The sequence below is a fragment of the Marmota marmota genome, unplaced genomic scaffold (genome assembly GCF_001458135.2).
Source record: "Marmota marmota marmota unplaced genomic scaffold, marMar, whole genome shotgun sequence".
Classification (NCBI taxonomy): Eukaryota; Metazoa; Chordata; class Mammalia; order Rodentia; family Sciuridae; genus Marmota; species Marmota marmota.
In genome coordinates, this window is record NW_025999896.1 from 1644522 (window position 1) to 1667181 (window position 22660).

The 22660-nt window shown below is 38.8% G+C and overlaps 1 protein-coding gene across 1 annotated transcript; it reads left to right on the forward strand.

The window, feature by feature from the left end:
- The first annotated feature begins 2858 nt into the window (after positions 1-2858).
- On the forward strand, positions 2859-21548 carry Ndel1 (nudE neurodevelopment protein 1 like 1). Its single transcript, XM_048797932.1, has 9 exons — positions 2859-2956; positions 4329-4482; positions 5367-5515; positions 6764-6955; positions 8440-8442; positions 9423-9549; positions 14543-14694; positions 17733-17767; positions 21400-21548. The coding sequence occupies exons 1-9, from the start codon at positions 2871-2873 to the stop codon at positions 21405-21407; spliced, it is 906 nt and encodes a 301-aa protein (XP_048653889.1). The 5' UTR covers positions 2859-2870; the 3' UTR covers positions 21408-21548.
- The last annotated feature ends 1112 nt before the right edge of the window (positions 21549-22660 follow it).

Here is a 22660-nt window from a genome sequence, read left to right on the forward strand (position 1 = left end):
CTGTTGAAGGGCACCTAGGTTGGTTCCATAGTTTAGCTATTGTGAATTGAGCTGCTATAAACATTGATGTGGCTGTGTCACTGTAGTATGGTGATTTTAAGTTCTTTGGGTATAAACCTAGAAGTGGGATAACTGGGTCAAATGGTAATCCCATTCCATGTTTTCTGAGGAATCTCCATACTACTTTCCATAGTAGTTGCACCAATTTGCAGGCCCACCAGCAATGTATCTTTTCTCCCACATCCTTGCCAGCATTTATTGTTGCTTGTATTCTTGGTAATTGCCATTCTATAATCAGTTTCTTTAGGGTTGGATTTAAAATGTTATCACAATTTTTAGGGCATTTAGGGGAAAGATCTTGTGTCCTATAATTGTCTTCATTTGGATTGTTAAAATGGGTTCCTCCCTTTCAGGAGACTTAGGCAATGACTCTGAGGAGTTATTGGTAGCACATGACAATGGCTGTGAGTTCTTTGGGTCTTTTGAAATGTAGCTCCCTCTTGCTTCTGGATGAACCTTGTCCTTGCTTCTGGATGAAACTTGTCCTTAGTCATATCTTACTGCAAATTAACTACAAATAAGATTACCTCTATATTTGAGAAGGTGAAGTGGGAATTTGGAACTTTGATGAAGGGACAGGATTATAAAATTAGTATTATTTACTAATCAGTGTACATACAGTGTATAGTGACATAATTATAAGTCAGTTTAGTATAGTCCAAATCCTCATTAGATGAAAAAACTGAGGCCTAAGAGATCAAACTGTTTAAGTAAATTAGTGGCAGAATTGGAATGTTAGAATCCAGACTCAACAGGACTCCAGCCTTGTGGGGTTAACATTTTAAAGGGCTGCCACGCTATAATGGCACCTCCAAGAGTGGAATAGTTCAGACAGATGTGTCCTAGTAAAGAAATAATCACATTAGAGGAGGGTGTGTTTGGTCAATAAGTATTTATCCAGTGCTTAACAATATCTGACGATTATAGTAGGCATTCAGTTAATTTTTGAAAGTGTTCAGTGCTTTCTCTGAGCAGGGTGCTAGTCTTAGTGCCCTGAAAGGGAAACAAGATGTGTTAAGGATCCATCTCTTTCAAAGCACTTACAAGCTGATTTAAGATAATTGGTAACTTAAGGTAATTATGAGATTGTCTAACAGATGTTAAGGTAATAATAAATGGTGTGATCAGGCAAGACTTGATTAAGAAAGAAAAATTTGCAATAGGCCTCAAAGGAATTAAACTTAACATATAAAGTTACTTTATACTTCTGTTCTATTAAAAACCATACGCATCCCTCTTTGGTGTACTCACCCTGAAGTTGGAGTTCTGTGTTCTTTTTTGTTGTTTTTAATATTTGGGTCGTTTTGCAATTTGTCTTTTTTTTTTTTTAAAGAGATTTTTAGTTGTAGACGGACACAGTACCTTTATTTAGTTTATTTTTTTTTATGTGGTACTGAGGATTGAACCCAGTGCCTCACATTGTGCTAGGCAAGTGCTCTCTACCACTGCGCTACAACCCTGGTCCCTAGAGTTCTATATTCTTATCTGTGACTGAGTTCTTGCCATATCTTCACAAGTGGATTGTGTTAAATGAACTCCAAGTTATCTACGTCTCCAGGGGTTTATTAATTTAGTTTTAAAGCTAGTTTTGAGTTCTTGCTGCCCAGTATGTGTTAGGTTGAATCAATTATGTTTTAATTCAGTAAATATTATTGAGCATTTTCTCAAATTGTGCAGATATTGTGCGGGGACAGAAATAAATAAGGACAATGCACAGACTAATAGGAGCCATAAAGCTGTTAGCAAATACATTGCTATCATTGAAAGTATGTGTGTGGGATAGAGGCACCTAAGAGTACAGGAGATTTTAATGCTCTTTGGATGAGGGCAAGAAAGTCTGGAAAAGATGAAAGCTGGATTTTAAGGAAAAATAGGAGCTTTCCAAATGCAAGGAATGGAGAAACATTTCAGGTAGAGAATACATCCACGCCTGAAATAGCATGGTGTGATAAGACAATTTTGAATGGCATTACTGAAATATAAAGTGGAATGCTTAGGGAGGAGGTTGTAGGAAACCCTAGGCATGAATCTAGAGTAGACCTAACATTTTTTGGTATTCCATCTGGCCTGACTATGAATTGGGTGTTTAGCCGATCCAACAGCAGGGTTAAATAAATAGGTTACCCCCTTCCCCCAGTGTCTTGGGAGAAAAACCAAGACAAATGATAATTGAAGATTGAGATGACTGGACTTTGGAAGAAGCTTTGGACTTAAAAGATAATTAATAGGGGGACTTGCCTAGCAAGTGTGAGGCCGTGGGTTCAATCTCCAGCATTAGGGGAGGGAATATAATAGGAAGGTTTTAGAAATTTGGAAGTAGTAAATTATTACCCATCTTCTGGCAGTGTCACCTGGCATGAAATGCTCCAAAGCAGGTGTTTTGATGCAATTATACAACAGGGAAGGGCATGCAGTAGCAGAGTCTCTGACATTGTGCTTACTTTTATTACCTGATTCCCAGAAGACTAGTTGACCATAACCCAACTGCTGGAACTCTGTGTGCAGGATGGGGCCAAGTAACCTAGAACCCAGTGCTGCAATTGAAAGTGCCTCACTGGCTTTGTGCCAAAGGACTTTGTTGATTTTATCTCCTATCAAGACCTTATCACTGCCCCCTGAGTGGGGCAGTGAAGTGGGGCATGTACTTGAGTAATACTAATGAGTTAACTGTTCCTAGAATATTTCATATTTAGCTCCAAGATGCTACAGATTTTGTGTTGCCCCAGATTTTATACTTTTGGTTAGATTTTTATGTTCTCTCTTTAACTTTACAACAGTTTGTCTTTAATATTTTATAGGCTTTCTTGATCATGGATGGTGAAGATATACCAGATTTTTCAAGTTTAAAGGAGGAAACTGCTTATTGGAAGGAACTTTCCTTGAAGTATAAACAAAGGTAAAGTTGAAAAGTACACTAAAAATAGGGGAGGACATTTGGAACACACCATATCTAGCTTGTGCATTTTTTAAAAAACATTAATCTAAATTTAGAGTATCAGATTTAGATATATGATTCTAGAAATAGCCATAACATTGCTTGCATTTAAATAGTACTAAAATGCTGTAAATTTTTATATTGTTCTAATTATTAAAAATAGTAGGAAAAGAGTGTCATTTGTGATTTTGTGATTTAAGATGGGTCACCTCCAGTTGTATTTATTAGAGTGGGCCATCTTTGGCCTGCTGTGTGTGTGTCGTTTGCTCACATGAAGATTCTTAGACTCTGGTTCTTTTCAGGCATGCATTATTAGTGTCTGGAGATAGGCAGGCTTTGAGGGTGTTAGGGATGAACTTCAGGGCTATGGAGCATTTTATAAAATTTCAGTTAATTTACTTGTTTAGAAAAACTTATGGATAATAACTTTTCAGCACCAAAACTGGTCTAAAATTGCTTTTTTAAAAAAGTAGAATCTTTCCAAAGTATTTATACATTTTCCTAGTTTGGTTAACAGAATTTATTAAATGTTATCAAACCTTATTGTGCTTTCACTGGTATCACTCCAGCTAGCTACTCTATTGTATCAGTGGAGATAGAAGGTCATCAGGGGCTCTTTACCTTTTTTTGTGTTGCAGATGGCTTTGAAGCCTATCAATCTCTTCTCAGAATGTTTTTAAATGCATAAAATTAAATGATAGAAATACAGAGGAAACCAATTATATTAAAAACAGTCATCTAAATATTAAACTAATTTGTGCTATGTTACTGCATTAAGTAATAAAGATTTGGGGGTATATAATACCTAATTTTGAATTGGTAGTGAGAATAAATGATATTTAGAGATATCTGGGGTTGGGGACATGACTCTGTGGTAGAGTGCTTGCCTAGCATGTGTGAGGCCTCTGGGTTCAGTCCCACCACTGCAAAAAAGAAAGAAATCTATAACAACTCTATTGTGATATGAGAGTATTTGTGATTACCACTGGACAGAATTGAAGGTAATTTTAGTTACTCTAGTGTAAATAAAGATTCCTTCCCTGCCCCCTTCCTTTAATTTCTATGGAGGAAAATCTAATGTTATTAAACTATGTAGACTTTTTATAAATATTTTAATTACTGATTTGTGAGTCTTTTTGGGGTTTATAACTCATTTTCATTGAACTCTGAATATATAGATAAGAAATATAGACCAGATTGTCTTTATTGTTTAGCATATTTTATGAGAACATTAATTTTCAGGCAAAAATTATTGAATTGGGGTGTATCATTATCTTCACTATGATCCTGTAGTTCCTATTATTACTCATCTTTCCTGCTTTATTCTCATTAGCTTCCAGGAAGCTCGTGATGAGCTAGTTGAATTCCAGGAGGGAAGCAGAGAATTAGAAGCAGAGTTGGAGGCACAATTAGTACAGGCTGAACAAAGAAACAGAGACCTGCAAGCTGATAACCAAAGACTGAAATATGAAGTGGAGGCGTTAAAGGTAATTGTGGCAGGAGAAGCTGGTGTCTGATGGTACTGGGTTTTATTAAAATGAGAAGTATATTTTTCAAGTCTGTGTAGCAGAGAGAGGCAACAAAGATATAAAAAAGGCTTCAAGTGAATTTTTGAATAAAATATTTTCTTTCATAGAACCAAAGGAAGGTGGATCAGTGTTTAGAAGTTCACTTAGAAACTTAATGGCGCTCAGTTTTCTAGTTGTAACGTTCCTGGTTATATTAAAGTTCCTCTAGTTTTCAAAAGCTGCCTGATTACTTGACAAATCATTTGCCTTATAGTACAGTACTTTAAAATTTTATTTATATGAAATGTGCATTTATTTCATTATTGTTCATAGCCCCTTCATTTTGGAGTTTAATTTGTGTTAAAGTTTCCCTTCTGAATAGGAATTTTCAGGCATAAAAAGGTTGACCCCTTTCTCTGCTCTTCACCACCTGCCATAACTATATGCTTAGGAGTATTTCTGTAGGGAGTGGGTGATTTGGGAAAGGTGGGGAGACAAATAAGGGGTAGGGAATCTAGACTCTGATGGCAGTCTGCTACTGTTTGCACTGAGTTGCATTCAGCTTGAGAACCCAGACGCTCCCCTACTAAGTCTGGGAATGTTGAGGCCAAGGTTTCATTATTTTACTTCTTTTCAGAGATCATTATTAGATCTTTATGAGAGGAGAATGGTTGACTTAATTTTATGTGAGTTAAAACACATAGAATAGAATATTTAGTTATTTTTAAAATACTGTAAAAAGGAGAGGAGCACAGTCAACAGATTGTGATTCCTTGTTCCTCCCTCCTTAACTTGGGTTACATCCTTTAAAGGAGACTATATATTAATGACCTATTCCTTCTTCTCTATATCTATACCTTCAGGAAAAACTAGAACATCAGTATGCACAGAGCTACAAGCAGGTCTCAGTATTAGAAGATGATTTAAGTCAGACCCGGGCTATTAAAGAGCAGTTGCATAAATATGTGAGAGAGCTGGAACAGGCCAATGATGACCTGGAGCGAGCAAAGAGGTAAATGATGATGTGTGTTTTGTGAGAATAACCAAAGTTGGAAATCTGTATCATTAGGCTCACCCTCTCACCTAGATCTTAATCTCAGAGCATTTCCTTTTGGTGTTTTGTTGGATTAAAAGGCACCCCAAATCCTTGTCTTCCCAGATAACATCCTCCCAAACTTTTCTTTTAATTTTTTCTTTTTCTTTCTCCATGCACTGTTGTTGATCCTTCTTGTTTTTCAAGGCATGTCTCATGCATTCTGCCATTTCTTCTCTATAAAACACTACCATGCTTTCTGTAGGTCCTCATGTCTTCTACCTGAATTTTGCAGTTATTTCCCTGTGGATCTCTCTTTACGTTTATAGTTCTTTTCATTCTCTTCTGTTTGAATGCTGACCAGTGACTTTGCCTTAACGACCTATGGTGGTTTGCTATTACTATTGCCAAATTTCCGTGCCTCTGTAATTAGTTATTTCTTAACCATTCCAGACTTAATGCCTGTTACTTTACAGTTATTGTAAGGTATTACTTAATATTTACCAAGTGGCTCTTAAATGATTGACATAATGCTAATATTGTGGAATAACAGCTTAGCAAGTTACTATCCTTGGGGCTGACAGATAAGAACATTCACTGTGGCAAATACTGTGGCAAAAAGAGTGTATAGGCTGCTCTGGTTGTACAGAGGTGGGAGCAGCAGAGTACCTGTGGGAACCAGGAAAGCCTTTGCAGATATTGGAGTCTATAAGGAGGAGAGAAGTTAAACAGGTGAAGGGACAGATGCAAAGGTAGAGAGGTAGGAAGGTGCTTTGGGTATTACTAGTTTCACTTTGATTGAGTTGTCTTGACACAGTTTTGCTGAATGTGATAGAGTGGTTAAATGTGGTTGGGGCCAGGTTGTGAAGAACCTTGTGTTTTGTTTTGTTTTTTTAATTTTTTAAACAAAAGAGTAATATCAGGTTTTGAGAAGATAATACTGAGGAATTGAAAGTTGGGGAGGAGGCACAAAGGTTATTAAAGAATAATCCAGGTGATGAGGAATTAAGGCAGAAGACTGGAGAAGGTTAGGGATGAAGGTCGGAGCATAGAGTGGGAGGGGCTCAGATTAGGTTTGTGTTAATGTTTGTTAAATGGGTTGAGATCATTCTCTTTGAACTGGCCCAGACTGGCTAGGTCAGAAATGGTGGGAGATAAACTGTTTCTTTTTATAATAGCAATTTGTACAGTTGTTTATTAAATTCATGGGCACTATTTTTTTTTAAGGGCAACAATAGTTTCACTGGAAGACTTTGAACAAAGGCTAAATCAGGCCATTGAACGAAATGCATTTTTAGAAAGTGAACTCGATGAAAAGGAATCCTTGTTGGTTTCTGTACAGAGGTTAAAGGATGAAGCAAGAGGTAAGATTTATAATTTAGAGGATGTTTGTCTATTACTTTGCTGTCTAGTAAGCTAAGGAGTCAACCTCTTTTTTTCTATGTTAATATTTTTTTTTTTTTTTGCTGATAGTTGAGCCTAGGGCTTCACTTAGGCAAGTACTCTATGGGCGAGCTAGTCTCCAGCCCTCACCTTCTTTTAAGTTGCCCTGAATGCTTTTAATCTGTTTATTTTCTTAATACCTATGTCCTCAATGCTAAGAGGTAGATTTTCCCTATTTTAAGGAGGAGAAGACTGAGGCACAGAGAATTTGAGTTTTTCCAAGGCAGTATAGCTCGTCAGCTAGGACTGAAATCCTGGTCTGTTTTTCAAAGCTTTAATTATTACCACTGTACATATATTGCTTGGTTTGTTTTGGGTTTTTACGTACTACTTTTTTGTTTTGTTTTGTTTTTTGTTTTTGGGATTGAACCCAGGGGCACTTAACCACTGAGCCATATCCCAGCCCTTTTTTATATTTTATTTTGAAACAGGGACTCACTGAGTTGCATAGGTTCTTGCTAAGTTGCTGCGGCTTACTTTGATTCTCCTGCCTCAGCATCTTGAGCTGCTGGGATTATAGGCATGCGCCAGCATACCTGGTCTTCTTACTATTTATGCCTAAATAATTTTGTTATGCACACAGCACTAAATATGTACACACTATTGTATACTTATTATACATATAGTTAATATATATTTTCCTCAAAATAGTTTCCCTTCTCCCCTTTTTTAGTAGAATGCAGAGTATCTTGAAGAAGATGAAGATCGTACCAATCCCTTTATTTGGAGGGAATCCACTAAGAGTTTGGCATATTTCTTTCTATTCTTTTCTATGACTATGCATATCTATTTTTTCCCTTTTTATAGTTCCTGTCACTTATCTTCCACACATCCAATCAGATACACACAAGTGTATTTTTTTCACTCCTTAACATTTGCCTTTAACAGAGAATTCTACATAGGGAATTCTATATTTGTACCATTAATAAATTATATAAAATAGATTTTTAAAAAATGTTATATAGAAACTGGGGTTGTGGCTCAGTGGTAGAGCGCTAGTCTCGCACCTGTGAGGCACTGGGTTCGCCATCCTCAGTACCACATAAAAATAAATCAAATAATAAAGGCATTGTGTCCATCTACAACTAAAAATATTTTTAAAAATGCTATACTATTTTATTACAGTTATATTTTAAGAAGTTCTTTATTGGTGACTATTTTTTCCCACTGTAAATTGTGCTATGATTAGGATCCTCATACATAATATTTAGGAGCATCTTTGATTTCCTAAGAATAAATTTTTAAAAAAAATTTTATTTAGTGTTAAATGGACACAATACTTTAATTAATTAATTATTTTTTTATGTGGTGCTGAGGTTTGAATCCAGTGCCTCATGCATGCCAGGCAAGCACTCTACCACTGAGCCACAACCCCAGGCCTCCAGGAAGAAATTCTTATAAGTGTCAAAGAAAATGAAGGTTTTGTTGGTCGTAATATACAAGCTCATTTTTTACATAAGTCGGTACCTTTTTGCTCCCTCTGGCAATGACTAAGGACCTTCTTACATTGTTTATCAACATCATCAATAATAAAAACATATTTAAAATTTATTCAAAAATCAATTCATTTGAAAGTTGAAAATCACTTTTTTCTTTTTTTTTGGGGTACTAGGCACTAAACCCAGGGGTGCTTAACCACTGAACCATATTCCCAGCCCTTTTTTATTTTTTATTTTGAGACAGGATTTCACTTAAGTTTGCTGAGGCTGGCCTTGAACTTGCTTTTGTCTTGCCTTAGCTGCCAACTTGCAGGGATTATAGGCATGTGTCACCATTCCTGGCCCCAGCCTATTTTATTTTTTATTTTGAGACAGGATCTTGTTGTCAGCAAGTTCCTGTCTCAAAATAAAAAATAAAATAGGCTAAGTTATTGAGGCTGACCATCCTTCTGCTTCTGCCTCTGGAGTCACTGGGATTATAGCATATGCCACTGTGCCTGGCTTTTCATTGCTGCTGTTGCTTTTTTTTTTTTTTTTTTTTTTTTGTGGTGCTCAGATTGAACCCAGGGCCTTGTGCATGTGAGGCAAGCACTGTAGCAACTGAGCTATATCCCCAGCCCCCTCTACATTATGTCTCAGGCAGCCATAAATTACAGGTGCATTGAATGATCTAGGTTCCTTCTGCCCGCTGTGCTGGAGATTAAAACCCAGGGCCTTGTGCATGCTATAATACTCTCCACTGAACCATCCCCCTAACCTTCAAATGATCTAAATGTTAAAAAAGATTTAGAAAACTACTGAGGGAAAATATGGGGAATATTTTTTAGATCACTGAGATGGGGAAGCCAAAGGTTTCTCCTGTCCCTGGCCAAAATAAAGTTTAAAAGATAAATGTTACACTCAGAGATACATGTACATAAGAGAAAGGGTTAGTTGGAAATAGTATATTGATTTTCTTTGGAGAGTGTACTCTGTTGTTGCAACAACAAAACCCAAACGTAAAGGGAATTGCTAATGTCATCACTCTCTTTTTCTTTAGCTATACCAAATGGTTTTGGAACCAGTCCACTAACTCCTTCTGCTAGGATATCAGCACTAAACATCGTGGGGGATCTCTTACGGAAAGTAGGGGTAAGCATTTAATTATTTTATCACTAGGTGTTGCCATTGCACAGTAGGATTGAGTTGTTTCTTAATTGGAAGTGAAGGAGGAATAAAAGGATACTTTCGTGTGGTAAAAAAATCTGTAACAATAAAGTTGAGAAGCAAAGGCATCCAGTGACTAGTAGAGACCAGTGCTGGGCTTTTGGTGCCTCTGCAGAAGGGCCTGAGCTTTGAGGTTACCACTCGGGTGATCTTTGAGTTCCCTACTGCTGTGTTTATAGCATGACATCTCTGTCTCTGTTTAAGATACTTACTGTGAAGCCTCTAAGTGTCTTTGACCACCCTCTAATCCTTGTTTTCCATTTTCCTGGTCATTCCCTCATCTTTTATTTTGTGGGATGTTGACATTTGGCTTGTGGCATTACTACTCTTTGTTTCTATCTTATTGCTCTTGGAACCACCTTAACTTTAGTCCATTCTCTTTAGCTCTAACCTTGTGTTCCATAACAGTTTGGTTTTTGAAATATTAAACTAGTTTTTCTGCTTAATCAGTTGTCTGTTTTGAGGCATTCTTGCTATGATGCTCAGGCTTTAAATTCCAGGGCTCAAGTGATCCTCTACTTTAGCCTCCCCAGTAGCTGGGACTACGGGTGTGTGCTGGCATGTCTGGCTTCTTATTCGTTTTTTTTTTTGTTTTTTTTTAAAAATTCTGTTTAATGCCTACCATTTGACTTTACCAGGAGTACTGATTTGTTTATGTATTGTTGTATTTGTCTTTATCAGCCATCTCTTGCTTTCCTTTTCTTTCTACTCCTCTGTTATGACACAGTTCACTTATTCTGTGGCTGTTGACTTCTTGTTCTCTTTGATCATAAAGGGCTGCAATCTGGAACACCTAAACAGTTGGATTACTGGAAACAGTTATAGGACCATGTGGATTGATGTCATTACTATAACATTCCCATTTCTAGCATTAACTTTCTTTTTCATTTCTCTCAGTGACTTTTATCACTCATTTTCAGTAACCAACTCTTAAAACTTCTACCGTCCACACCACCCCTTCACTTATTTTTGTGTAAAAAATTTTCTGGAAAAATTAGAAATTGCATTATACTTTAAAGAAGAAATAGGAGGCCAACACACAATGTCCGATGTTTGCCTTTTTTGACTCAAAAAATGAATTATTTTCAAACTGTCTGATTTTCTCTCATTTTAAAGTTATTACAATAAAGAGAAATGTGCATGAATCATTCATGTAGTACATAGATTAATCTTTTAAAAAAAGTTTTTTTTTTAGTTATAGATGGACACAATACCTTTATTTTATTTCTTTATTTCTATGTGGTGGTGAGGATCAAACCCAGTGCCTCATCTGTGCTAGGCAAGTATTCTACCACTAAGCTACAATCCCAGCCCTAATGTTTCTTCATTCCAGAGATGCCAAGATGACCATGTTTTAACTCTCCTTTTCATAAGAGTTGTGTACACCCTTATAGCTTAAAATGATTTGTTTGTCTTCATCTTGATTTAATCACCTTGAAACAACAACAAAATAATTTAACCTACCACTTCCCATTTCATTTTCATTTTTTATTCATCTGTTATTAAATAACTCTCTCTCTCTTTTGGGGGTGGGGGGATTGAACTTAGGGGGCACTTGGCCACTGAGCCATATCCCCAGCCCTATTTTGTATTTTACTTAGAGACAGGGTCTCACTGAGTTGCTTAGTGCCTTGCCATTGCTGAGGCTGACTTTGAACTTGCGATCCTCCTATCTCAGTCTCCCAGGTGCTGGGATTACAGGTGTGTGCCCACCATACCCAGTTCTTTTTTTCAATATGGTGCTGGGGATCAAACCCAGGGTGTCATACATAGTAAACACATGCCGTACTACTGAGGTACAGCCTTAACCCTAAATAACTTTTTAAGCCTCTGTTTCGGAATTACTAGACTCTATCTCAACTCCCTAATCTCTCCTCCTCTCTCTCTTCCTGCTCCACTGCCCCTTCTTGAGCTCTCTCTTGGTTCTGATTAAAAAGTAGTCAAATAGGGGGTCTGGGGTTGTGGCTCAGTGGTAGAGCACTCGCCTAGCATGTGCAAGGCCCTGGGTTCAATCCTCAGCACCACGTAAGAAATAAATAAAATAAGGGTATAAAAATTAAAAAAAAAAAAAAAGTAGTCAAATAGACTTTACATTCTGATGCCCATGTATGACATTTACTGCATAATCATAGAGGAGGAGTTGGGCCCATGGTATTTGTGCCACTCAATAGATGTTTCAAACATTTTGTTTATTGTTTACTCAAAATCATAGCATATTTGTATCTTAGCTGACTTGTATGCCAAGTTTTCTTTTCCTAGCACTTAGAATTACCTTTCTTTTTTGTGGTTGAAGAAACATGCTTTCTTTGTGATCTCTCTTTATCTTCCAACTTCTCATTCACACTCTGCTGAATGCCTTGATGTACTTCTAGTGCTGTTGTGCCACTGTCATCCTAGACTTTGTCTCCATCATACTCTTGGTTGGTTCTACCTGCCACTTGAATTAATTTTCTTTGTTCCTTTTTTGATTTGCTTTTATGTAATTTATTCAGAAGTGGTTAATTTTCTTTGTTCCTTTTTTGTTTTGCTTTCATATAATTTATTCGGAAGTGGTGATGAAAGTTTAATTTGGAGTCTTTACATGGTTTACCTATTTAGCCAACAGTCTGTCTTCTAAGATATCACTAAAACTTTTGGTGTGCAGTTATCCACCAGTCCCTGTGAGAGCTTTCATGCATATTTCATTTGTGCTGTCCCCACTCTTATAGGCTAACACTCCATTCCTGTTATCCACTATCTCTTCACAGAGAAAATCAAGGCCATCTGATTTAAACTTAATTTCTTCTCTTGCCTTCTGTTATTTCCCTCCTGTCATTACCTCTGTAGCCATTCTTCCTTTTTGTCTCAGTGGTAAAAGTGTCAGATTGCTGCCAGTGGCTAGTATTATCCATATGTGCTTTGGATTCCATTCTTTTCAACCTTTTTAATCTTTACTTCTCCATATGTAATATTTGTATATTCTGTGATATGTATTATACACATACTATAATCTTTATGTGTAATGTTTATGTATCACATATTACTATTTTTGGTGTGGTTATTTTGGTTATTACTATTTTTGGTATCACATATTACTATTTAGCAGTTGAACCCAGGGCCTTGTGTATGCTAAGCACATACCCTACCACTGACCTGCACTCTCAGCCCCTTACATAATTTGTTTTTTTAAATCTTTAAAAGCAAAAATAAAGCAGCTCTTCATTCCTTTTACACTGCATGTCTCTTTAGCCTCACCCTTCTCTCTTCACTTCACAGCCAAGCCTTTTGAAAGCCTGTCTACATTTATTGTTAGCATTTTGACCATGCACAAACTCCCTAGACATTCTGGTCTGGGCTCTGTTCCCTGCTCAATCCACTAAACCTGCACACTGGTGATCTCAGTGCTGTCAAGCCAGTGTGTGCTGTTCTAATTTTGTTTGAAACATTCAATGCTGACCTGCTTTTTTTTCTCCCTGAAATGTCCTCTTTCCTCTGCTTCCCTGACATTGTTTAATGGCTGCTCACACCTTTTTGCCCAGTTTTCTTAGTCATCTTGTTGGGTCTTTGCCTGCCCTTTCTGGTTCTGCTAAGAGTTCCATCCTTGGTTTTCTGATTTTATAATTCACAACCATGAATTTATCCATCGCTGGGTGTGGATGACATCTGAATCTTAGCCTCTAGATTATCCTTTTCCCTTGAAAAGACCCCAGTGCTCGCGCTTGTGTGTGTCACTGATGCCTCAAACAAAACTTGTGCCTGCCATGTGGCAGATGCTCAGAAAATAATTTGAATGAATAGACAAGTGTGTTCACTGAATATAGGGAATTCATGACTTTCAGTGTCTACTGTGGATGTGTATATTTACAAGTCAGTAAATGATTTTCACTCAGCTTATCTTATAATGTCATTACCTTTCTTCTCCTTTCTGTCATTATTTTACTAGCTCATTATACTTTTTGTCATAGGAAGGAGGGAGGAGAAAAAAATTTTCAGGAAGTTTTTACTGCTGTTTCCTAAGCAGTCTTATTGAAATTTTAGGAGTAGGACATCCAAGTGGATTCTCAGAAGTATACGTTATCTTCGGATTTAATTTATCTGTGCATTTCTAGTCTTTTAGTGTCATGGATGACAGGAGTGGACTGTATATTTTGTCCCTTTTGTTTTGGCCATGGATTATATTTTCCTTTTTGGGGAGTGGTATTTGATTTGGTCAGAGTGTTGATGGGAAGGAGGAAGTTGGTGATATCTGCATATGTGGAAATAGATGAGAAACTTTAATTCTCGTCATGTAGTTTGTTAGTTGGTAGAGCCTGACGCTTGCTAGGTGCTATGACAGGTGCAAAGTAAAAATACTCAATTTAGAAGTAAATGCTAAAGGGCCAGTATTATTTTCAGGTGAGTTATTAAATTATAGACAAAGAGTATCAGTTAAACAATGTGCTCTCAGAAATAAAATGACTTTTAATTTCTTCTGAGGTTGTTGTAAATGCTTTTGCATCCATTCTGATGCATTGGAAAAACCGGACAGAAGAACCTATACAAAGAATTGGCTGCATTAAAAACATTCTCAAGTTATATTTTTGGATTCTTTATAGTGCTTGCTCCCAACACACACACATCTCACTTCAACCAATACAGATAATGGATGGGGTCAAGAGACCTGGGATCTGTCTGTACCTACTGTGCCACATTTTTCTTAGTTGTCAGGTGGGAATTGTGTCTGTATCCCTCAATAAGACTGACAGGAATAAATACTCTGGGCTCTTTAGAAAGAGAGTCCATATAAGTGTTTCCTCTTTCTATTAGAAAGGCTTAACTAAACCACCATTATCAACCAGGAGAGCAAAGGCTGAAGCTTGAAATAGATATAGTTTGAAATGCAAAATTTTCTCTACATCTCCTGTTTTGACAACCAAATCATTCTTTCTTCCTTTCATAGGCTTTAGAATCCAAATTAGCAGCTTGCAGGAATTTTGCAAAGGACCAAGCATCACGAAAATCCTATATTTCAGGGAATGTGAACTGTGGAGTGATGAATAGCAATGGCACAAAGTTCTCTCGATCAGGGCACACGTCTTTCTTTGACAAAGGGTAAGTCCTGGATTTTTTAAGTGATCAGTTTTGGAGTAGTAATGTTGCAGAAAAAGTCAACAGATTATGAGTCTTGAGAACATACACTCAGTTTGATAAACCCAAAGCCAATTCTTATTCAAATCCTGGAAGACAGAAATCTGTTGTCTTCTGGTCTCTGTGGAGTCTGTGCCTCTGGTGCCTGGAGTGTGCAGCTTCTGTTCTGGGAGCAGACCCTTGAAGGCAGCAGTGCTGGGCTTGGGTGATTCTGTAGGGCTAGCTGTGGTCCCAGTTCTCCACGTTTTATGGCCTATGACTCACTTGGCGAATCTTTTTAAAGGATAGAAATGAATACATCCAAACTTCTTGAGAAAATCCCTTATCTGAAAATTTTAGAAAAATATAAAATCCAGAATTATTAGACACTGGATCAAATTCATTTTAGGAGATACAACTTCTGTATAAAGTGGAGACTTTTTTTGGGAGGATTTAAAAAAAAATTGTCTTAAGATTGAAGGCAGAGGTATATTATTAATAAAAGAATTCAGTTGGTATATAAGTTTGTGAACTTAAAAGTGCTATTTTCTGCTATACTATTTTTTTTGCATTCCTTAGAGTTATTCTTAGGCATGCAAAATCATTTTTATGCATCTGCTGTAAGTTTTTTGCAACACACACAGGATTATACTTTAAATGTTGCTCTGTATCATTTTTATCATGACTTACATTGCCTGTATCTTTCCATGTCATTACATATTGTTCTACCTGATTTTTTAAAAAACATTGCATGACTATCCTTCTATTATGGGCATGCCTTAATATGGGAAACTAGTTAGGGCCTGTGGCCTAGGAATACTGACCATTTTACTTTAGGTAGCTGTTACTGTAACAAGCAGCTGAGGTACCCATGATCCCTTGTCATTGTCTCTGCTTTGAGTCCTGAAGACAGTTCTTCCTTGTTTTTTTGTGTGGAAGAAATGCAGGCACAACTCTAGAAATTTTCACAATTTCTTAAAGAGCTTATGTTTTCTGCTATCTTCAATAATTACAGAATGTTTACAGAGGACCAATTTGATACACAACCTATTTTTAAAAGGATCTTATTTTTCATCCTTACTGTCCATAGTAGTGTTGTTTTATCTCTGTGCCTTAAGAGAATTCTGCCCTGAAGTATATACATTTCGTAGATATTCTTTTAAAAATACATTGAAAAATATAAATATATAAATCAGAACTCTTTTCTAACTTTTGTAGTTTCTTTGGTGGGGTAAGTATAAAATTAATTTTCCTTAGGTTTAGGAGTTTCAGGAAAACTTGGGGAGTTACCCCTGTGTTTATACTATAATGAATGATACATGGAATATTTATTTATTTATTTCACACAAGAGTAACCATTTCCCTCAATTTATAAGGAGAAAGTTTAAGGGAAGTCTTCAAGAGCATTGGAAATAAGGTCTAATTATTTTCTCCTGCAACTTCTAATTACCTCCAGTAGAGTAGTTGTTAATCTCTGTCTGCAAGCATATATTTTGGTGGGCCTCAGGTATCTTGTGACATGAGAACAGGGAAGACCCAGAACTGGATTGGTTGGACAGGTGCCTTTGTGTGTGAAGTGCCTCAGGATGGTCACAACAGGGAGGGAGGGATAACGCGATCTGTTCAGGCTCTTTGCTCCTGCCTTTCATTTGCCTCTGGTCATAGAGGAGCAATTGCCCAGAGATGAACCCATTCTTGGGGAAATGTAGGGGATCCAAAGTAGGCTGAAAGCTGGAGTGGCCTTGGGCTCTCTGCCGGAGCCCCCGCCCCCAGGAAGCAGGCTAGATGCAGTGTAGGCATTGTTTCCTGGACTGAACTGGGAAAGGTACTTCCCAATAGAACTAGTTCCAGGTGGTACTTGGTTTTGGTTTTAAATTATATGAATTTTATATTGTATTATTTCTACCAAAAGAGAAATATGCTTTTGTGGGCTGCCCCTTATTCAATCAAGTGTTGGGATTATTTGACAAATGGATTGTATATGTACACTGCAATACTAACCGACTGTTGCTTGAGTGATCTGTGGGTTTGCTGTGTTCACTTCATTAATGCTCTGCTTTGGCCATATCCCCAGCCTTTTTTTGTGTTTTTTTTAGAGACAGGGTCTCACTGAATTGCTTAGGCCCTTGTTAAGTTGCTGAGGCTGGGTTTGAACTCACAGTCCTCCTGCCTCAGCCTCAGCCTCAGGCTGCCTACCTTTGTATCTCCAGTCTTTCTTCTGCTGACCTTATGGACACACAAAAACCAAGATGGCATGTACCTGCTGCAAAAGGAAAGGAGGGAAATATCTCAATTCCCAGATCCATTAGTAAATCTGGCAGAGTGAAAAAAAGGGAAATTAATCTTTATAGAAGTGTAGAAGTATGGTTTATAGTTTTATCATCTTGAACAGGCTCCTTTTTTAAAAAGCCCTAGGCTCCAGAATTTGCCTGTCCTACTCCTTGCCCCTGAGGAGGCTATAGTGATCGTTGTAGCTCACCAGTATGCCTTGAGACCTGTAGTAGGGTTTTTTGGGGGAGGAGTTATTTGTAAGTTTGTGTGGCGGGGTGATTAGGTTCACCCCACCTTCTCACCCCTTGTAGCAGATGCAATGACACCCTACCACATGAAACTATCCCTGAACTGGGTACATTGCTTTACAGGAGCGAGAAGTATTTTGTAAACCCTGATTGAGGATTTTTTGGAATCAAGATTTTACCTAGTCTGGGATCTCTCTGCCAGTTCTTCAAATGCAGGCTGCTCTGCCTTCTTGTGCTGGTTCTTCCCACCCCCACCTTAAAGTCCTTCATGTCCCCATCTAAAAGGATACAAAATTTGTATGTGATATAGTAAGTTGAATTTGCTCCAAAACTTTTTTCTCCATAAATTTGATTTAGTTTCCTATATATCACTTACTCTATTTTTGCAAACCAGTCTCTTTTCTTTTTGGCTTCATGTAGGTGGGCATAGACTAATTTTAGAGCACAATGTGAAAATAGTATTTGCATTACTATTTAATGTTTTTTCCTTTTTTTTTTTATTAGGCAAGAAAAAGTCATATTTCCCACGTTGTTCATGGGTAACTGAATTTGTTTGCTGTGCTCTTTCCCTATTTCTTAATCATGGTGTGTGGTGGAAGACACATTAACAAACTGGTTTTACTAACTGCATGGGGCTGATTCAGCTCTAACCAACTTACAGCCCATGAGAGAGCTTTCGAGATCCTATTTTACTTGACTAAATACCATTGCTCCATTATTACTATCTCAGCCATATGAAATAAAACTTCAGTAGATAGGCATGGTGGCCCATCACACTGGACTGTCTTTAGAGGGATAGAGCTCCTTCTGTTCTCCAATTGCTTTTCTTAAATCAGGCATAAGTAATTATGAACTCCTTTGCCTGTGTGCTTGCTTTTGTGTTCCCAGATTAAACTAGAATGGCAGATGGGATGCATGTATAAGATCTGCCTTAGTTTCAAAATTGCATTTCAGTTTGCACAATGCAGGTGAAGAATTGGAGCTGCTCAGAGCTTCAGTTTATGCATTGAAATAGGGTGACTCAGGCCCTTGAGTGTGCTTCCTGCTTTTCTGAATTAGCTCAAGCTGACTTCTCAGGTGTGCTGACCTCCTTCTTTGGCAGATTTAAGAGTTTCCCTCCTTTATCTCTGTTGTTAGATTTATTCTAAACATGCATTAGCTCATTTCCCCTTTTTACTACTACGTTGCCATTTTACAACTGACTGTAGCACCTTTTCTTAGTCTCAGTTTTTCAGACTCCTTAACTAGACGCTGTGTAAAATCATAAATTTCATAGGTTGGGAACCTTTTCTTTTTGGTACTGGAGATTGAATCCAAGGACACTGCACCAATGAGCTACATCCCCAGGCTCCTTTTTATTTTTTTATTTTAAGACAGGGTCTTGCCGAGTTGCTGAGGGTCTTGCTAAGTTACCATGGCTGGCCTCTTACTTGTGATCCTCCTGCCTCAGTCTCCCTAGTCACTGGAATTATAGGTATGAGCCACTGTGCCCAGCCTGGATAGTTGATTCCCAGATCTGTCCTTCCATCCCTTCCTGTTCTTCTTTTGAGTGCTGTGTGGTCCACTGGGACGTTTCCCTTTGACTCTTTTGCTATTTCTGATGTATATGGAGGCGATTTTTCTCTTGGGATCCTTTCTCCTTTGTAGTTCCCCGGAGGGACCTCACCTGACTGAAAATCCTACCTATAGGATCAGTGTTCTTCCTCTGGTTCTAATTTCCCATTTTTTCCCCAAATATGTTTATCAGTGTATTATAGTTGTCCATTTTGATGGGATTTGACTCAGAAGAGAGATGCTGAGACCCTGGCAGATTGTCCTCTTTTCTGTACTCCACCCACCTTCAAGTCAAGAGTTCTACTTGGAGAAGTTACTTACCTAGTTCCAGTTTGCCCTTTTATCCTGGATTGTACTGCATATTTTTCCCCGTAGAGTTTTTGTGCACTGGGAGCACCAAAGTGACTGCTTGCTGATGACTGTTGAGTGGCTTCTGACCAAAGGAGGCTGGTAAGGGCTAGTGCCCTGGGCATGTGGAGGCAGGTTGTGGCCCAGCTTCCGCACAACTCACTGGGTGAGCTTGATTATACCTTCTGTTTGGTTTCCTTAGCTCTATAAAATGGAGATAAACTTGATATTTCTTTAAAAGTCCATCTAACTTTAAAATGCTGGAAACCTACCTCCAAACCTGCAAGGACCCATTCTCGTGGTTGTTGCTTTTGTGTGTCCTATAGACCAGGTGCCAGATTCTTCTTGGCAACCCACAGTGCTCCCTCTCTGCTGAGTTTTGGTGGCTATCTGTAGTAAAGCTGGCCCATCACAGTGATTTGTGATGCCAGGAAACTAAGTCACATGTTGGAAACTGAGGCCTTTTGTCTTGTTCTTCTTGAGGTTTCTGGGAGGAGCCAGGAATCGGGGATACTGAGACTAACCAGACAAATGACAGATGGCCTTATTAGATGAGTGCTACAATGACATAGGATGTGGCCCCCAGCCTCAGTGACAACATAGGCATGTAATCTTGGGAGGAGAATGAGGAAAGATGATTTAAAGTTTTTAAGTGATGAAGCTCAAAAATCAGACTTCCCTTATCCCAAAAAGAAAAGGGAAAATTCAGGCTGTCTATCACTGAAGTAGAACATTATACAACAGGGTGAAGTCACGTTCATCGGAGCTTCCCATCCATTGTTCTTAGTTTCTTTTGTGTGTGGCTTGATTTCAGATTCCAAATGTGTTTGATTTTTTTTAGTGGGGGGGGTACTGAGGATTGAACTCAGGGGCACTCAACCACTGAGCCACATCCTCAGCCCTATTTTGTATTTTATTTAGAGACAGGGTCTCACTGAGTTGTTTAGCACCTTGCCATTGCTGAGGCTGGCTTTGAACTTGCAATCCTCCTTCCTCAGCCTTCCAAGCCACTGGGATTACAGGCATGTGCTTGCTGGGTTGTGTTTTTCTTGAGATACAAACTCTGTTGCTTCAGAGTAGTCACAGGTTCTTTGTCAAGTCTCTATATGCCTGTTTCTCTGAGATTATAGTTGCTTCTTCAGAGGATGAAAAACTGTAGTCTTTGGGAGGAATTTGTAACACCTCCCACCCCTTCCTTCTCTCTCCAGCTCCCTGGGTCAGCTCCTGGACCCATTCTATAAGCAAGTGGAGGGTAGTGGTAGGCAGGTGTGGCGCAGTGCAGCCCCTTGCAGTTGGCTGTCTCCCCACAGTTGCTAGTGGGACAGATTCTCTTTGGAAGTTTTTCAGGACAGAAAAGGCTGAAGTAACCTCCCGAGAGAGGTTTTAGGCCCCTCCCTCCATTCCTTCCTTACTGCTTCCTGTGGCTGTGCTGCCAGGTGGTGGGGTTGGGGGCTCTTGACCTTGCTGGGTGTGGGGGCTGGTGCTTGTCGGGGGCTGGGGTCCTTGTATGAGTCTGCAAAGAAAAGCCTACCCAATTGACTTTGCTTGCTAAACAATTTTTAAGAAGTTATTTTTTTCTGTCTTATTATTTATAAGAGATTTGGAAAATAATTAAGTATAAAGTAGTAAACAAAATTTACTTAGTATTCAGAGGGAAGAAAGGTAATGATTGTTAAATTCTACTTCTGTGATATATATAATACATGTATGTATATGTATGTGCATATATAATGTATGTGTACATAGAATCCACACATTCTCTATTTGTGTACATAAGACCCACAACACTGTAGAATCTAGGTTATATATTGTTTTCTTAAGATCATGGAACATAGGCATTTTCCATTTAGCATTAAGTACATTCTAAATATTTTCCCATGCTATTAAAAAACTTGAAGAATGTGTATGATATTTCATTGTGTTGTCATACAATCATTTATTTAACTAGTTCACTATTGCCAGTCATTTAGATCTGGCCTGTGGGGAAAAAAATCAGGACTGTGGCTGCAGTGGTCAGTGTGACGAAGTTGCTCAGGTGGGTCAATGTGGGTCTGGGTATTCCAGACTAAAAATGTACTCTCAATTATCTGGCCAACTGATGCTTTTTGGGATGCCACTCACCCTTGGGCTGTCAGGATTGTACTGTAGGCCAGGTGAGGACTAGTTAGAGAAAGCAAATGAATTTCTTATTGTGTGTGGAGTACTTTTAAATGACAGTCTCTCTTTCTCTTTCCCTTCCCTCCCTCTCTCTGCCATGGTCGCTCCACAGGGCAGTGAACGGCTTTGACCCAGCTCCTCCTCCTCCTGGTCTGGGCTCTTCGCGCCCTTCTTCAGCTCCGGGTATGCTGCCTCTCAGTGTGTGAGTGCCCGGCCTCCAGGTGGGGGCTCCTGCCCTCCTCCAACAGCCCAGGACACCCACGCCTCACCCCTTGGTGCCTGGGCCCAGACCTGTGCCCTTCCATCTGCCTCCCCATGGCTGGCAGAGGGCAGGCTGCATGTAGTGGCGGCTGCTGGGCCCTGCCCAGCCCCAGGACTCTGCGCGATATCAATACTGGCTATTTTTTCCTTCTCGCCGTAGTGCCGTTGGTTTCACATGATTGCACTTTTGTGGGTCACAAGGTGATACATACGTGTATTACTTGGTTACTGGATGCAGAAGTATCGTTCATCACACCTGCCTCATAGCCCCCACTCTGCTGTACTGATAGGATTTAGTTGTGTTTAGGACATTGCAGATCTTCTAGAAGTTTTTCCCCAAATCAGGTTTACATGTGCCCTCTCCTGAGCTCCCACCCATGCATCTTCAGTGCTCATGATCATGTGTCCCCCAACTTCATCCCCACAGTTTGAACTGTTTCTGGCAGAGTCAGGAAGGTCACTGAATTAGGGAAACATTGTCTATACCTTCTGATTTTATGTAAGCAGTTACCATTCCATAGGCTTGCCTCCAAAGCAGCAAGATGCCCTCTGAGTGGCAGGTGGCAGGAACCTCCAGGCCTGGGCACTCACAGGGCTGAGCTTCCATGCTGCTGCGTCGTCCATGTGCCTCAGAGGTGGGTGGCAACTTCCTCACCAGATTTCTGGTCCTTCAGTTAAATGCCATCTTCAGAACATTTTTGTTTTATCCTCTGAGGGTCCGTCCAGTTGCATTGGGAAGGATTGAGTGGCCTGATTCCGGGGGCTGGCTGGTGCCAGTTCCTGGTGGCAGACTGACCAAAAGTGGTTGTCCCTGTGCATCCTTTGGTTACTCTCATGCTGCATTTACTGTTTACATTTGTTTTATTGTACATAGGTTTGTAAACATTATTGCCTAAGATATTTGTATATAACTTGGGCTTTGTAGCTTTTATTTATTCAGAACTCATATGGCATGTTAATGACTTATGATGGTGTCCTTCTCTGGGGCAGCTGTATAGGATCATCATGTGGCTAAAAAAAAAAGAAAAAAAAAAAAAGAAAATACTTCCCCTCAAAAAAAAAAAAAATCTTTTAATGTGGAAACAATAAATTTCACAAAAAAAAAAAAAAAA